An 18,655-nucleotide genomic window follows, 5' to 3' on the forward strand; every position below is an offset into this window, starting at 1 on the left:
TATGGCTTTGTAATTGGTTCAATATGAATGGGCCTGCCTAGAGAATTTATTTAACAGACCCATGTTGAGTGCCCACTATGTTCCAAGTGCTCTCAAAATCACTGGGACCCAGCAGGTTTAAGGGAGACAATAATCTTGCCTTTGCAAAGTTCACATGGACCATGTGAACAAGGAGAAGGATAAACTTATACATAAATAAATAATTTCAGAGTGATAGTGCCAGGAAGTATATAAAACAGGATAATGGGCTAGAAAGTGACTTGGAGGGAGGGCTACTTCAAAGACATACCAGAGAAAGCCTCTCTGAGATGACGTTTGAATTGAGAATGAAATGAAGAGGGAAACCATGAAATATTCTGGAGGAACAAAGTTCCAGGCAAAGGAATAAGCAAGTGCAAGGGCCCTGAGGTTGCATGAAATAAGACAATGTGTTTATGGTACAAAAAAAAAAGCCAGTGTGGCTTGCACAGAGTGAACAAAAATATAGAGGGTGAAGAATTAAGCAGAGGCCAGATCATAAAGTGTCTTACAGGCCATTTTAAGCCTGTATATTGAAACTGTATATATTGTCTAATATAACCTGTGCATTTTCTTCTCAAAGAGACTGTGTCAAGAGAGGCTGACATGCCTAGTTAGTCACAGAGTAGACACAAAGACCCAGATCTTCTGAATCTGAAAGAATCCCATGTGTTTTATACCACACAGAGCTGCGACTTGTTGGCACTGCCCAGCTAGCAATCAAAGGGACACAGCAAAGTCCAGGATGCTCAGCTGATAACAATCTTGAAAAAGAAATGTATTTTAATAAACACTGCCTTTATAATTATTCAAAGCGTGTGTATACATTTTGAAGGATACCCTATGTTTCCATTATATATTTTATGATACATACACTTGAAATATCTGTAATTTCAAAAAAGAGAAAAACTCTAGATGTCTACCTAGTGTCTTCTCTCTTACCTTCAATGCTATCATTCTATTCTTTAAAGCAATTTTAACTGATTTCATTATCAAATTATTAGACTTTTGTTTTGCACTTTCACATTTGATTTACAGCATAACTGACACATATTCATCACCATTTTACAGGGGACACTAGTGGATGGGCGACTATATTTGGCACAATCCATGGAAATGCTGATAAAGTGGCATTCACCCAGGAGTGCTGTAAGTGGCATTGCTTCAATGACTCTGGATGTTTTGAGGTGTATAGGTTTATATGAGGAAGGTGATCAATTCCCTTTATATTTCCATTTCAGTTCAATGTGTTTCAGGATCACACTATATCTACTATATGTCTGGGGACTGAAAAAGTAAAGAGAAAAATACAAAATGCTCCATTCATGCTCATTATTATTTAGTTTTTAAAATATAGTTTATTGATTTTTTTTACAGAGAGGAAGGGAGAGGGATAGAGAGTTAGAAACATCGATGAGAGAGAAACATCGATCAGCTGCCTCCTGCACACCCCCCACTGGGGATGTGCCCACAGCCAAGGTACATGCCCCTGGCCTGAATCGAACCCGGGACCCTTCAGTCCACAGGCCGACGCTCTATCCACTGAGCCAAACCGGTCAGGGCTCATTCATGCTCATTATTGTATTAGTTTCTGATTGCAAGAATATACAGGTGTGGACTAATTATGATAAGTAATAAAGAACTTACTCCCTTTAATTACTTTCTTCATACCAACTACTTTTCAGCTCTTATGGTAAGAATTGAGGGTCTAACACTAAGATGTGGCCCTAGCTCACACATGCTTAATATTGTAACAGGAAAAACAAGTCCCTATAGAAGCAGGAATGGTTCAGTATTAGTGAAAAACTTGAGGAATGGTGTTTGCATAAGGGACCATGGAAATCCCTTGGAAGAAATAATGGCTCTGCCATGGATGGGAAAAGACCCAGAGAGAAGATGACATTGAGATGAACTTAGAAAGTCATTGGATGGAGGGAAGGGTAAGAGGTAACAGAGTCAGCAGGAGAGAAAGATCAGCAAAATCCTGAGGTGAGAAGGTACAGGGCATATTTCTCAATGCCTTTCATAGGGTGCTGGATGTGTGGTGGGGGAAGAGCAGGAGCTGAACCTGGAAGCATAGGGCTTGCCCATAAAGCATTTGGGCTGCATGCTTTGGAGTTTGGCCTCTATGTTATAGACAAAATTGTGTCTATGTATACACATGTATTACATATATGTGTAATAATCTAATATATTTTATTATATAGAATATACATGATATAGGTACACACATAGACATAATTATGTAGGTGTATGAACAATAAAATACAACACTAACAGTATATTATACACTTTGTAATACCAGGTTATAATTACCACTTATCATATATATTTATTATACACAAATATATCATATATACAAGTTAGAAATTAAAAAGAGTAAATTAAAAGATTAGAAATAAATATAACTGAAAATTTTGATAGTTTCTCCCTGCACCACAATGGGTCATTTTGTAAACACCCCTTTGTGGAGATCACTTCTGTACACATGGGCAACCACCAAAGTTTTGAGCCTAATTTTCTTTTATGAAGAGGAAAAGGCTCACAATAAGAAGTAGTTGTGATAATGATGTTCCCATCAGAATTGTAGAGATTAGATTAGAATGGTGATTCTCAACTTGGGAAACTCCCCTCCCACCACTCATCCCAGAACATTTGACAATGCTTGAAGACATTTTGGGTTGTCACAGCTGGAGGGAGGTGGGTTACTACTGGCATCTAGTGGGCAGAGGCCACAGACACTGCTGAACACCCTAAAGTGCACAGAACAGCTCCCAACAACAGACAGTGATCTGATCCAAATGTCAATCTTGCCTGAGGAGAAAGAATGCTGACAGAGATACTGGTTATTATGTTTCTTGCAATGCTCCAGACTAATACTAAGAATCTGAACCCAGAAAATACCATTGGGAAGAGTGAGGTAGAGAGATGCAAGAAGCATTTCAGAAGACTCCACATAGCTTGGGGTGAGGTTAGCTTGCAGGTGAGGAAGTTCTGCTCACAGTCTGGTTTAGGCAACAGGACCAGCTTGGGCTATACGGAATTCTTTTATTGGTAAACAAGGGTGTCCAACCACAAGTTTTCAATGTAAATAACACTATTCTCAATATCAATAGACATTGAAGTAGTATTTGGGAAGTTGAGCTAATTACCATAAACTTATAAATGATATAGAATATTTTCCAAAACTTTATACACTAGAAGGCATCTTGTGAATTAAGTAGGTACTCAACACAAGTTTCTTGAATTGATGAAAAGTCAGTAAAATTGATTTTTAAAATCGAGTTTGGATAAAAGTAGTCTAAAAGAAGCCAAGCAATTGCAAAGAATTTATACTCAGATTTAAATGAATAATAATAAAGCTTAAATTTTGAAAATAACTCTTTCTTAGCTCCATCAAAACAAATATCCATGGGATTAGAGGCAAAATCAAATGCTTCACAAATGCTTCCCCCCACCACCACCACATACACGTGATTGGTTGTCCCATGGGCCAACTTGGTCTGGTTTCACCATAGAGTTCTCACTCCTTTATGTCATTGTCTTAATAATTATGAAGGCTCCTTCAGAGCAAGTTCTGAAGCCTGTTTTTCCCTTCTAAATGCTTCCAAAACACGACCCTTCAGTTTTCTTGGCTTTGTAGCTGCTCTATACCCTTTACCTTCCACCTTAACTTCATAGCAATAAACACAAAAAACCCAGGTGAGAGCGTATCTGACTTGGTTGATTTTAATAGGCATGATGGTGGCTACTGTAGAACTTGCATCTAACTCTTCTCTAAGAGGAGATTAAAGGGGGAAAAGACTTGAATTTAATTTGAATCAACAAGTGTTTATTGAGCTGCCTCTTTATGCCACTTGATTAAATTGAGTTGACTCAATTATACCCATTAAAGATTTACTCAAACATACTAATGTCCCTCATTGAGAAGAACATAATCTTGTTTCCCTACACATTTTGTTTGTTTGTTTGGGGTTTTTGTTTATTTGTTATTTAAACATTTCTATGGTTTCTTTGTAGTCGCTTGTTAAGTGACTATGAAAAGAACACTGGGAGCTTGAACTGAGATGAATGCCACACTGGTCAGTATTTGACTACAAGAGAATTTTTATTTTCTTTTATTATGGGACTGAATTATTTCATCAACATATAAATGTTATACATTCAAAGAAAAGAGAACAATGTCAGTTATCAGAGATAAAGTCATAATTAAAGTATTTGCCTAGTGAAATCTTGCTCTTTTGGGCCCCTAGTTCTAAACCAGTATCCACCACGTTGTGACTGCAAAGAAACAGAATTGGAGTGTGTGAACGCTGACTTAAAGTTGGTGCCGCCCGTTTCCAGCAACGTAACGCTGCTGTGAGTAGAATTCACATCTTAATGATATTTGCTCCTAAAGTCACTGGAAAAGTGTGGAGCCTGATCTAATCTCTCTTCGTTATGTTTTATGTTACTTGTATATTAAAAAATAATAGAAATATCCTTTAAAACCGCCTGTCATCCAAGAATTCTGTGTGCTTCTTCTCCGGAGAAACAACGTCTTAAACATTGTATGTTAGGTTACCCAGGTTATCCTTTAGCTCGCAAATGCCTGTCATCTGGAGTTCTTATTTTCACTTACTTTATGATTTATGTATTGTTGTTAATATGCCATTACTATACAATTAAAAATCAAAATTAAGGGAGAGCACTCACTTATTTTACCTCCTTTTTAAAAGTGGTAATTTGTTTGAAGTAGGAAGGTATAAGAGAGCTACAAAGCTAGTTGTGTCATAATCATGCATGTGTTTGTGTACTTTGCATAATGTTTTCAGAGTCTCTGGAATTTGCTGTCATATCACAATTTGGGCATGCATAAGCTGGTTGTTTTTTGGGTCTTGTTTATTGTGTTCTATTAAAATATGCAAAGAATAAAAGACAAAATTAAATCCCCATAGATGTCCCCATCTATGATGCTAACTGTCTAAAGTGGTCAAATGCTTGCAAGCTGTTTTAATTTTGTACTATGGACATTTTGTTATCACATGAGAAAGTCTTCAGTTACAACAGTGCTTTTCAAATGTGTGAAGTGGAGTGAAGGATCAGCAGAAAGGCTCTTCACAAGCACAGAGCTTCCAGGAAGAGTTTTCTTGGTCATAAAATCCTTACTGAAATCTTCTTTATATGTTATTTTAGGTCTCTGAAGAAAAACAAAATTCACAGTCTTCCAGATAAAGTTTTCATCAAATACACAGAACTTAAAAAGATGTAAGTAGCTATTAAGGGTGTATTAATGGGGAAACCCAGTGGGGTTTTGTTTATGATGTTTTTGATCTAAAAGTAAAACAAAATATAAAGTTGGTTATATTAAATTTACTTATCTAAATGTAATTAATATTAGATAATAAAGCATTAAAAAGTATATTATCTTTCCATTTCATAATTTAAAGTGAACTGGTTTTATTATAAACATTTTTGGAGTTAAATTGGAGTTCAGATGAAGCAGCTCAATCAAAAAATACATAGTTCTGTGCTTTTACTCCAAGTCATTTGGAAAATGACATCGCAGATTCAGAGGCACTAATTGTACCTTTTACCTTGGAAAAAGAGTGTGAGCACAAAAACACTGACCAAAACAAAACAAAACACACACACACACACACACACACACACACACACACACACACACACACACAAGGGGACATCTGTAATAACTTTCAACAATAAAGGTATATTAAACAAACAAACAGAAAAAACACTAACAAGAAAGATCAGATAATTTAACACACAGAATGCTGAGATACAAACTGTCTTTCAGGATGACAGAAGAAAATGTGACCTTAGTGAAAGCAGGGATATTATATCCGAGGAAAGAAAATGTGAATAAACCGCACAGTCAGCAGTGAAGAAATGCTAGTCAGTGAGGAGCTAAGTGCCAACATGCTTCCAGCATTGTCCCAGAAAGAAAACCAGGGTCTGGGAGATGTGATCCCTGAGATCATCTCTCTGGAGGACAGAGGTGGATTGTCCAACTCCACCTCAACCTGCATGAACCATCCTTTGACAGCATCCACATCAAAATAGAAATGGCTTTTGCTTTGCTTCCCTGCTCACTGAGCAACCTTATGATGACTACATTAACTTCCCAAATTATTCATTCTAAAGTATTTTGGAAGTTACCTTGGATAGACACCAAACGCACTCCTATTAGTGAAATGGGATACCATCTATTTAAATAAAGACATTGAGAATGTTCAGCATTTGAGAGTTTGGTAGCTATGTATCAGTCCCTCTGAGTCTGGTCACTCTGGGATAATGAAGAGATCAAGTTCTACATTTGCCAGGATGATCTTTAGACTAGATTTTAAAATTAGCAAGGTAATACTGTAGGACCCCTTGGCAGTGCCATCTTATTGTTTGGTTCTTCAACATTAGATATGGAGGAGAACGTTAAAACCCAGGAATAAAAACAATCTGATCCTTTGCTGCTACTGAACAGATGCACTTGGTTTGAAATGCCATCAGCAATTCTGTGTTGTTTGTGAATTGGGAACAGACTCCCTCATCCAAGAAAGGAAGTCAGCAAAGGATGACAGGACCTTGTGTGAGTGTAGGTAACCATGCCGAGGTTTCATTACAGCCTCTGTAAATCCCATCTGCTGTAGGAGCCTGCAGCTTCATCCTGGAGCATGTGGTCATATTGTCCTTGTCCCACAGGAGTAGCTATACCTTAGCTCTGGGTTTCCAGATTCCTCTAGAGAAAAGGTTTTAACTGTACTACTTCTGGTCTTACTGGAAATTCATAGAATCACCACTTGTTCATTATAGGGATCAATATTGCCTCTGTGCAGCCTGAATAATGCTCAAGGGAGGAAAAATAAAATAGCACTGGCAAAAAGGGAGGGAAAAGATTCATGCTTTAAAGTAGCTTTTAAATTTTGTTATCTAGAGTTAGAGAAAGATTTATGAATTTCTAATTAAATCTTATTAATCTTAAGGTAACTTATGACAGTCTGCAATGGTTAAATAACTTACCAGATCTATAACTAGTTAGTGTAAAAGCCAGAATTAGAGCCCATATCTTCTGATGCTCAATGCAATGTTTATTTTACTTTTAAAGTATATTTTTATTGATTTCAGAGAGGAAGGGAGAGGGGGAGGTAAATAGAAACATCAGTGATGAGAGAGAATAATTGATCAGCTGCCTCCTGCATGCCTGACACTGGGGATTGAGCCTGAAACTCATGCATGTGCCCCGACCAGGATCCAACCATGACCTCCTAGTTCATAGGTCGATATTCAACTGCTGAGCCATGTTGGCCAGGCCACTGTGTTTAATTTATAATAACCAGAAACTTCAAGATAGAAAGAATTTGTTCTTAGCATCTAATTGAATCTTCTACCAATACATCCTGTCCTGCTTCATGCAGAACTCCCTTCTATACCTTTTGCCTCCTAATTTGAAGGAGGCTGACTTCTGGGGAGGCAGGGGCGGTCGCTAAAGGATCAAGTAAAGAGAATTACAATTAGACTTCTTAGGCCAAGTTCTTTCCTGGACCACTGAGCCATAGCTTTGTTCTAGGTCAATACTTACCTCGCATGGTATCTGCTAGCTCACTGAAAAGAAGAATATGGGAGAACTAGCTTAGATAACTCAGGCTCCAATTTTTTAGTGATAAAAAAGTAGGAATTAATGTTAGTTGCCAGATCAAGTGGAAACTTTTCCAAGTAAATGTTTAACTCTGCTTTGTCTGAGAAAATTTAGGTAAAACATTATAGCCTGATATCACCCAGCAGGGGTTCTCTTGATGCAAGTTATTTGATGCTTTCTAGGCAATTTGATTCCCCCTCCCCTCCTGAGACTCACAGATAATAGATTATAAGACTCCCATCAGTAAACATTCACTAAGTGTCTATTATATGCAAGGGATAGCACAGAATTTGTTCTTAGCATCTAATTGAATCTTCTACCAATACATCCTGTCCTGCTTCATGCAGAACTCCCTTCTATACCTTTTGCCTCCTAATTTGAAGGAGGCTGACTTCTGGGGAGGCAGGGGCGGTCGCTAAAGGATCAAGTAAAGAGAATTACAATTAGACTTCTTAGGCCAAGTTCTTTCCTGGACCACTGAGCCATAGCTTTGTTCTAGGTCAATACTTACCTCGCATGGTATCTGCTAGCTCACTGAAAAGAAGAATATGGGAGAACTAGCTTAGATAACTCAGGCTCCAATTTTTTAGTGATAAAAAAGTAGGAATTAATGTTAGTTGCCAGATCAAGTGGAAACTTTTCCAAGTAAATGTTTAACTCTGCTTTGTCTGAGAAAATTTAGGTAAAACATTATAGCCTGATATCACCCAGCAGGGGTTCTCTTGATGCAAGTTATTTGATGCTTTCTAGGCAATTTGATTCCCCCTCCCCTCCTGAGACTCACAGATAATAGATTATAAGACTCCCATCAGTAAACATTCACTAAGTGTCTATTATATGCAAGGGATAGCACAGAGGATAAAATACAATTCTTTATGTTTATATATATATTTTTTAATTTAGAAAGAATTCCTATATTTGGGATTCTCATTTGGAATTTGGCCCTCAAAGTCTGTCAGGTAGGGAAGATATCATTATATTTATTTCAGAAATATGGGAACCCACCCTTGGAGAAGAGAGGTCATTTGTCTTAAGTCAGCCAGTTGACAAGTACTGAAGCTTGACCTCAAAGCCAAACCTCTAACTATGGTCTTTTGGAAGTTCACCAACATTGTTCAGTCTCAGAACATTGCTGTTATCAATGAAAACATCCAGTGACCAAACTTTGATTTTAAAATAACTCAGGTCTTTTCAAAAATTATTCAGACACCCTACATCATCTCATAATCTCAGCAATCCTTCCTTAAAATCTCTCTTCCAACCCTCTTTCCTCATATTCCTCAGCTCTTCCTGCCACTTTCTCCTGACTTGCCAGAAAAGTCTTGCCCAGCCCCAGGCAAGCCCTTGTCCCTCCTGTCCTTCTCCTCTTTCATTTTTCTTCCTAATTCTGCATTACTGTAGCCCAAATGATCAAAGTACAAAATCCAAACCATCCCCAGGAAAAGAAGACACCAGATGGGCAACCCAGAGCTCTTAGATAGCAGAGAGCAGGTGGGTAAAAGATGTCAAAAACCCCATGTTCATTCATTCTTTCAACAAATATTTATTGATATCTATGAGGTGCCAGGCTCTGAATATACAGCAGAAAACACCTATGAAAAACCCTCTTCTCACAGAGCTTAACCTCCCATGGAGGAAGATAGATAATAAAATACGTAGTGTGTTAGATAGTGATTAGGGGTATGGAGAAAAATAAACCAAAAAGGGAATTAAAGGTTGATGAGGGAAAGGAATTTTAAACAATATCAATATGCTAATAAACTGTGTCCTGTCACATAACTCTACTACTTCCCCAAGCATCTCAAAAGCTTCCCCCATTCTGAAAATCACCTCATGAGACTGATCGAAGCACACCCAATCAGGCTTCTATGTCACTCTTCAGATATTTAACACTGACCATCACCCTGCAGCCCATCACAAGTCCTTTTTCCAAGCAGCCTCAGAACCTTCAATTCTTCCCTAAGAGGCTGGTTTCAAATCTGTCATTATCTGCTGACACTACTCTGCCCTGTGTGTAGTATCTAGAATAATATGATCACTGTGATACGGCCATAGAACTTCCTTTCTGAACCTCACATGTACTAAAGTTACATTTGCTCTTTTGGTAGCTACTTCATACCCTTAACTCCCAGCCATATTGCCTCTAAAGTTCCCAATCCTGTGTCAAATGTATCACTGCTAAGTGATAGCTTCTCCATCTTGCAGTTGTCACTTATCATTTGAGAATACCCCTATCCAGTCTCATCCTGTTGGATTCAGCTTTTCTTACCAGAGTATGAATATCTTTTTGGATCATCCAACATAATTCACTCCCAGTATTCTGTCATCTGAAAATAAGATGATCCATCTGAAGTCATAGAGTGAAATACTGAAGAGGACAATCATCTTCCAAGACCCCTTCACCAATATTCTTTAGAAAATGTGTATCTTTATTTTTGTCCATAAAAACATCATAAAACCACTATGTCAATGCCTGATAAACATATAAGCAATGTTGGCCACACATTTTTGTCTGATCACTTTTTCGAAGACAATCAAGGTGGTCTGCCTGTCCTATTTCTCATGAACTACCTTATCCCCTTTCTCTCTGAGACACTTACAAAGCAGCATTGCAATAGCTTGTTCTTCAATCTCTCCTAGAACCAATGTAGCTTATGAAACCCACTTCTTCCCTTTTTGAAAAATTAAAATTGCATTTGCCATCTTTAATTTTCCAACTGCTCTTCCTTTGTCCAGATTCCTCAGTAATTGATCATGACTTGGTGTTCTCATTTTTGTGTTTCTCAGTTTCTAGGAGACATCTTCCAAACCATGGGACTTTGACTAATTTTGATTAACATATTCTACCATCTTGGGCTTTCACATCTCCTGTCCTATATCCTTTCTATTTCCTGCGGTCTTAGATCATCTTCATTGACTGAGAAGACAGAAACTATGTAGGAGTTGAGAATTTGTTTTGTATACTATTTCATAATATTATAAAATAGAACCTATATAATAGGCTTGGACTTTTTATTAAAATTGTCTTATTTCTAAAATATAATAGAAATACATTGATATTGCCCACACTATTATTCACTGTCTGAGTTTTGAACATGACAAACCATTTTTCAACTTTGATTCTATTTTTGTGAACCACTCACATTTGTCCTTGAATTTTGAAGAAACTGCTTACTGACCACCATACCCTCCCTCTAAGTGGGATGGTCTTTCTGGTTCTCTCATGTACCAGGTACCACTGCCACCACCACCCCTCATTGTTGCATATGTTGAAACATAGCTGAAGATCAATGAGTATTTGTTGAAGGAATGATATGCAAGACTAAACAGATTGTGGGGAGCATCTTCAGCATCTTCAGCAGGGAGAAACAAACTAACATAAGCAGAAACACTCAAAGGATATCGGGAAAAGAGTGAACAGGGCAGGTTGTCTAAAAAAAAAAAGTATGTACACAGGAAATGATGGTGCATGTGCTAGAAAGGTCATTGAACCATGATTGTAGGGCCTTTAAATGCCAGGCTAAAGAATTCAAGCTTTATTCTGTCTAACCAGGGAAAACGCATGTATAAATTTGTGTTTTAGATGGTTTTGAGCTAGTAAAGTTAATATGCATTCTTAAGTTGTTTTGGAATATAGCTTAAGAAATACCAAATTTAACATTGAGTCTCTCTGGTCTGAAATGCTGTAAATATTCACAGTGAAGTTGAGGTCATTTAGGTGCTCAGAAGAATAAATTCCTAACTCAAAATGAAATTTTTATTGCCAGGTGAATAAATGTTGCTCAATTATCTGAAAGCTTTGTTATTGATTAGTTTATTAACTTTAATAATCTTTAAAAATATCAAGCCTTTCTAATTTGGGGGAGGAACAATTTAAGATGATCTTTGAGAGAAATAAAGTATAATTTATGGGACTGACTACAATACTTTCTCACTGCTACCATGGAAACTACCAGTCATTCTCCTCCTCATTGTAACATAAACCTTATATAATTTAGGAATTCCATGTTAGGCTGGTTCTTGTTCAAGGCAATCATTGGCAACAAAATGTAATTCAGTGAGTCATCTGGCTCATGAATACACCATGATGAGTTAAAAAATAGCCCCAAAACATGCATGTCATTAAAGTATTTGCTTTAGTTCCAGGTACATAAATTCCTGATGTTTCTGCTTGAAAACTCCTGACAGCTGAAACAGCAGGAATTCGTGAACCAGTAAGTTATTCTTAGAGTAGCTATTCAATGTAAAATATATTAAATGGACTCCTATCTCCACTCTGAATGAGAAGGGATCACTACTTGCTAAATTGTCAGGTTTCCAAATTTCCCTTAATATTCACCAAGCTAGTATTCTTCAAGGAAGAAAGGGGATGCTAGAGAATAGAGTAAAAATTTGGCACCTGAGTCTGAGACAGGGCACTTAAGACTCTAGTTCTTTCTTGGGTGCCAACAAGATGACTAAATACACTAGAAGCTCTTTATTATTTAAGGAGATGGAGTCTTAACTTGTGTCAGTGAAGGCAGGTAGGCTGTACACATCAGGTGAGTCATGCAGCTCTGGATGGGTGGCTCAGTTGGTTGGAGCATTGTCCTGTACACCAAAAGGCTGTGGGCTCGATTGCCAGTCAGGGCACATACCAAGGTGCCAGTTGGATTCCCAGTCAGGAGGGCGTGAAAGAGAGGCAACCCTCTCTAAAAATCAATGAAAAAAATATTCTTGTGTGAGGATTAACAAAAAATTAAAAATAAAAGTAAATACATTAATAAATAAAAGCACAAGGTTGAATTCACAATTCATGACAGCACCCATCTCTTCAAGATTGACAACATGTGGGTAAAATGTGCATTGCCTTTTTGAATTATTTATCTTGAATAAAATGTAAATAGTACTAGTTAGGCAGTAAATTTTATATTTTAAAGGAACTTCAATATATCCATACCATATTATTATATTCTTTTCCTATTTATGTTTGCTATTATAATTCATCGTATTAACTTTCATTACATCACTTCACAGGCTCAGTAAATGCTACAACAGAAATTGATCTGTATGGGCTCATTGTATTCATAGAAGAACTTTATTTATTTTTTTTAATTAAATCTTTATTGTTCATCGTATTAACTATTACATCACTTCACAGGCTCAGTAAATGCTACAACAGAAATTGATCTGTATGGGCTCATTGTATTCATAGAAGAACTTTTTTAATTTTTTTTAATTAAATCTTTATTGTTCAGGTTACATTTGTTCCTCTTTTTCCCCCCCCCATAACTCCCCTCCTCCCAGTTCCCGCCCCACCCTCCGCCCTCACTCCCCACCCACTGTCCTCATCCATAGGTGCACGATTTTTGTCCAGTTTCTTCCCGCATCTCCCATTCCCCTTTCCCCCCCAAGAATAGTCAGTCCATTCCCTTTCTATGTCCCTGATTCATTATAATCACCAGTTCATTCTGTACATCAGATTATTTATTCACTTGGTTCTTAGATTCACTTGTTGATAGATGCATGTTTGTTGTTCACAATTTGTATCTTTACCTTTTTCTTCTTCCTCTTCTTAAAGGATACCTTTCAGCATTTCGTATAATACTGGTTTAGTGGTGATGAACTCCTTTAGCTTTTCCTTATCTGTGAAGCTCTTTATCTGACCTTCAATTCTGAATGATAGCTTTGCTGGATAAAGTATTCTTGGTTGTAGGTTCTTGGTATTCAGCACTTTGAATATTTCTTGCCATTCCCTTCTGGCCTGCCAAGTTTCTGTTGAGAAATCAGCTGACAGTCGTATGGGTATTCCCTTGTAGGTAATTGAGTCTCTTTCTCTTGCTGCTTTTAAGATTCTCTCTTTGTCTTTTGCTCTTGGCATTTTAATTATGATGTGTCTTGGTGTGGTCCTCTTTGGATTCCTTTTGTTTGGGGTTCTCTGCGCTTCTTGGACCTGTAAGTCCATTTCTTTCACCAGGTGGGGGAAGTTTTCTGCCATTATTTCTTCAAATAGGTTTTCAATATCTTGCTGTCTCTCATCTTCTGGCACCCCTATTATTCTGATGTTGGTACGCTTGAAGCTGTCCCAGAGGCTCCTTACACTATCTTCGTATTTTCGGATTCTTTTTTCATTTTGCTTTTCCGGTTGGGTGTTTTTTGCTTCTTCGCATTTCAAATCTTTGGCTTGATTCTTGCGCTCCTCTGGTCTGCTATTGGGTGTAATATTCTTTATTTCAGAGCGTGTATGCTTAATTTCTAGTTTCTTTATCATAGCATCGAGGGTCTCATTAGTTTTCGTGAGGCTCTCCAGAAGTTTATTGCAAGCCCTCAAAATTGCGTTTTTTAGCTCTATATCCTCCATTTCTGTCATGTTTTTTTGTCTCCGCATTTTTTATGCTTTCTTGGTGCACCCTCTAGTGGTCTTTGTGCGCAGTCTTGTTCTAGTTGAGCCTTGATTGTTGTAGTTAATACTAGAGGGATTTGACCACCAGGCCGACTGGCTGTGTGAATCAGCTGTGTCTGCCGCGGAAAACTTCTGTCCTCTGGGGAGGTGCTAATCTAGCCTTTGCCTGAGGCGATCCGGCAAATGGCTCTGCGCAGGGCTTGGGCGGGGCGGGCTCAACAGGGCGGGCGGAGGGAGCCGTTATGGTGCCCTCAGTCCTGTTCCCAGAGGCTCTGCTTCTCAGAACCCCCGGAACCGCTGCAAACCTCGGAGGGAAAGCTGCCTTCCAACTGATGCCAGACACTCCCGCTTCTCCCGTTTGGGTCCGAGTCCCCAGCGATTCGCCCGTATCTGGAGCTCAGAGTCTGAGACTCCCCCCTGACCGAAAACGACAACCGCGCTCTCAGCCACCAGCCCGCTTTGCGCGCGCACCTCCGCACCTGAGTATTTTCCACACTGCGCCTCCTCTGAGCCTCGGTGTGCTGTTATTTTTCCTTCTAGTTGAAGAGTCTCTCCTCAGCCAGCCTTCCTGCGGTTCTGGGTGATGTCCGTTCCGTCTTTTAGTTGTATTTTTGAAGTGGTTGTTTGCGGCAGCAGTCTGCGGTGTTTACCTATGCCGCCATCTTGGTCTCTCTCGAAGAACTTTATTATTTAATATGTTTTTATTGATTTTAGAGAGAGAGAAAGGGAGAGGGAGGGAGGGAGAGAGAGAGAGAGAGAGAGAGAGAGAGAGAAACATTAATCAGCTGCCTCCTTCATGTTCCCTACTTGGTATCAAGCCTGCCACCAGGGTATGTGACCTGACTAGGAATCAAACCAGCATCTCTCAATGCATGGGATGATGCTCAACCAACTGAGCCACACCAGCCAGAGACCATAGAAGAAGTTTAAACCAAAAGCAGAATTTATGCTATAATGTGAAGGGTCTCTTCACAGACATGGTGCAAGGGGAGGAGGTTGGAATGACAACCGGACTCACTAGGTTTCAAGTTTACTCTGTAGGACAGAAATTGATGTTTTTTGTTATCACTATGAATGTAAAGCATGTGCTCTCTAGTGCCAACCTTTCCCACATGGTGGTATGCAGAGAAATGACAATATCTGTTCAACATTTGGGGTAAAAGTTCAGTTTTATTTATAGCTGGAAGCTGATCTTGACTTTACCTAGCTACCCAGAGGGCTGAGTGCATCAATATCCTAGAACACCTGTAACACATTCATGATTCATAGGCTTTTCTAGGTAATAATTATGGTATAAGCAAATTCAGAGTACAGCCAGGTGCCCAATGAGTATGTGTCCTACCAATAGTTTTGCAGTGAATTATTATAACAACTAAGAAAGTGTTGTATAATGTTTTAGAAACCAAATCAAATCCAAATAAGAGCTAGGGAAGCCATTTTATAGACTATGTAGTCATTAGTTACTATTATTTCTGTGGATATTTCCTGCCCCTAATTGCCTTTGGTAAATATGTATTCAGGGTTAACCTCTCATTGTATAATAAGCACAGAAAAGGAAATTGTTTACTTAGATACTCCTGATAGTGTTCTTATTGAATCCATACTAGACTGCTAAATTGCTTTGAAGGTTAAGTAAATCATGACTGGGGGAAAAAGATGGTGGCAAGGCAGGACAGCAGTGAGGGAGCGACGTGGGGTGTGTGTGTGTGTGTGTGTGTGTGTGTGTGTGTGTGCATGCGTGAGAGACAGTTAGATCCTGCAGGACTTTTGGGGGATGGCGGACCGGGCTCTCTTAGATGGGTAGCCCCTGTCACCACTACAAACACTCCCTGGTGGCCGGTGCTGGCAAAGAAAACATGCTGTCTTGAAGGGGAGAGCTGCTGTGACTAGGATCCCAGCCTCACCACCATCCAGACTTGCCTCAGACAACACCCAGGAACCTATAGCCACTCTGGCCAGAGACTTGCTACCTCAGCTGCAGGTCCACAGACACTGGGACTCCAGCCTCTCCAGCCACAGGCTCCTGGGAGTCCGCCAGTCCACCACTGCTGCCACACGCTTTCCAGTGACTGGGTCCTCCAGTGACTCTCCTGCTGACCCACCTCAGCAGCCACAGGCATTGCTCGGCCAGAGTGAGCAGAAGGAAGGAAATAATAAAGATCAGAGTGGAATTAAATGACATACAGATTTTAAAAAAACAACAATACAAAAGGTCAATAAAACCAAGAGCCGGTTCTTTGAAAGAATAAACAAGATTGACGAACCTCTAGCCAGGTTCACCAAGAAGCTAAGAGATATGACCTAAATAAACAAAATCAGAAATGAAAGAGGCAAAATAACAACAGATCCCACAGAAATACAAAGGATTGAAAAAAATGCTATGAACAACTGGTCAACCTAGAAGAAATGGACATATTCCTAGAAAAACACGGCCTTCCAAAACTCAATCAGGAAGAATAAAAAAATATGAATAGGCCTATAACTATGGAAGAAATTGAAGCAGTAATCAAAAGACCTCCAGCAAACAAAAGCCAACAGCTTCACAGGGGAGTTTTACCAAACATTCAAAGAAGAACAAAACCTACCCTCCTCAGACTATTCCAAAAACTTCAAGAAGGAACACTTACTAGCTCTTTCAATGAAGTTAGCATTACCCTAATCCCAAAACCAGATAAAGACACTACAAAGAAAGAGAATCACAGGCCAATATATCTGATGAACATAGATGCTAAAATCCTCAACAAAATTCTAGCAAATCAGATCTAGCATTACATTAGAAAGATCATGCACCATGACTAAGTGGGATTTATTCCAGGGATGCAAGGATGGTACAACATCCACAAATCAATAAACATGATGCATCACATAAACAAATTGATAGATAAAAATCACATAATCATATCAATTGATGCAGAAAAAGCATTTGACAAAATCAAACACCCTTTCTTGATTAAAAACTCTCAGCAAAGTGGGAATAGAGGGATCATACCTCAACATAATAAAAGCCTTATATGGCAAACCTACAGGCAACATTATACTCAATGGGCAAACACTAAAACCAATTCCCCTAAAAACATTAACAAGACAGGGATGCCCACTCTCACCTGTTCAACATAGTACTGGAAGTGCTAGCCATAGCGATCAGACAAGAAGAAATTAAAGGTATCCAAATTGGAAAAGAAGAAGTAAAACTGTCATTATTAGCAGATGACATGATATTGTACTTAGAAAACCCTAAAGACTCCATAAAAAAACTACTCAATTTAATAAATGAATTAGAAAATGTAGCAGGATACAAAATTAACACCCAGAAATCTATGGCTTTTTTATACACCAATAATGAACTCACAGAATGAGAAACAAACAAACAAACAAACAAACAAAAAAGAAACAATCCCACTTACCATTGCAGCAAAAAAATTAAGATACCTAGAAATAAACTTAACTAAGGAGGTTAAAGTCCTGTACTCAGAAAACTACAGGAAATTGCAAAAAGAGATAGAGGAAGACATATACAAATGCAAGAATATACCATGTTCATGGATTGGTAGAATCAACATCATTAAAATGTCCAAACTACTTAAAGCAATCTATAGATTTAATTCAATCCCCATTAAAATAGCAAAGGCATATTTCACAGATATAGAACAAAGTCTCCAAAAATTCACATGGAACAAAAAAAAAGATCCCAAATAGCCACAGCAATCTTGAGAAAGAAGAACAAAGTTGGAGAGATCACATTACCAGGTATCAAGCTATATTACAAAGCTGCTATTCTCAAAACTGCCTAGTACTGGCACAAGAACAGACATATACCAATGGAACAGAACAGAGAACCCAGAAATCAACCCAAGCCATTATGCTCAATTAATATTTGACAAAGGAGGCATGAACATACAGTGGAGTCAAGACAGTCTCTTCAATAAATGGTGTTGGGAAAATTGGACAGATACATGCAAAAAATATGAAACTAGACCACCAACTTATACCATACACAAATGTAAACTCAAAATGGATAAAGGACTTACACATAAGATGGGAAACCATAAATATTTTAGAAGAATCCATAGGCAGCAAAATATCAGAAATATGTTGTAGCAATATTTTTACCAATACAGCTCCAAGGACAATGGAAACTAAGGAGAAAATAAACAAATGGGGCTACATCAAAATAAAAAAGCTTCTGCACAGCAAAAGATGTCATCAACAAAACAAGAAAGCCCACTACATGGGAGGACATATTTGCCAATGTTAATCCCAATAATGGTTTAAACTCTAAAATTTATAGGGAACTCATACATCTTAACAGAAGGAAGATAAATAATTCAATCAAAAAAATGGGCAAAGAACTTAAATAGATACTTTTCAAAAGTGGACATACAGAAAGCTGAGAGACATATGAAAACATGCTCAAAGTCACTAATCATCTGAAAGATGCAAATCAAACGACAATGAGGTACCATCTCACACCTGTTAGAATGGCTATCATCAACAAATCAACAAATGACAAGTGCTGGAGAGGATGCGGAGAAAAAGGAACACTTGTGCACTGCTGGTGGGAATGCAGACTGGTGCAGCCACTGTAGAGAACAGTATGGAGTTTCCTCAAAAAACTAAAAATGGAA

The 18,655-nt window shown here is 38.4% G+C and overlaps 1 protein-coding gene across 2 annotated transcripts in view; it reads left to right on the forward strand.

Moving 5' to 3' along the window:
• RXFP2 (relaxin/insulin-like family peptide receptor 2) overlaps window positions 1–18,655 on the forward strand; it is a 66,569-nt gene that overhangs the window by 21,956 nt on the left and 25,958 nt on the right. For both annotated transcript variants that reach the window (XM_014548537.1, XM_014548538.1), the window contains exons 3-5: window positions 1,090–1,167; window positions 4,272–4,377; window positions 5,194–5,265. In XM_014548537.1, coding sequence (XP_014404023.1) covers window positions 1,090–1,167; window positions 4,272–4,377; window positions 5,194–5,265 — 256 coding nt within the window. The remainder of the gene's footprint in view (window positions 1–1,089; window positions 1,168–4,271; window positions 4,378–5,193; window positions 5,266–18,655) is intronic.

Source organism: Myotis brandtii, unplaced genomic scaffold (genome assembly GCF_000412655.1).
Source record: "Myotis brandtii unplaced genomic scaffold, ASM41265v1 scaffold513, whole genome shotgun sequence".
In the NCBI taxonomy this organism is placed as follows: Eukaryota; Metazoa; Chordata; class Mammalia; order Chiroptera; family Vespertilionidae; genus Myotis; species Myotis brandtii.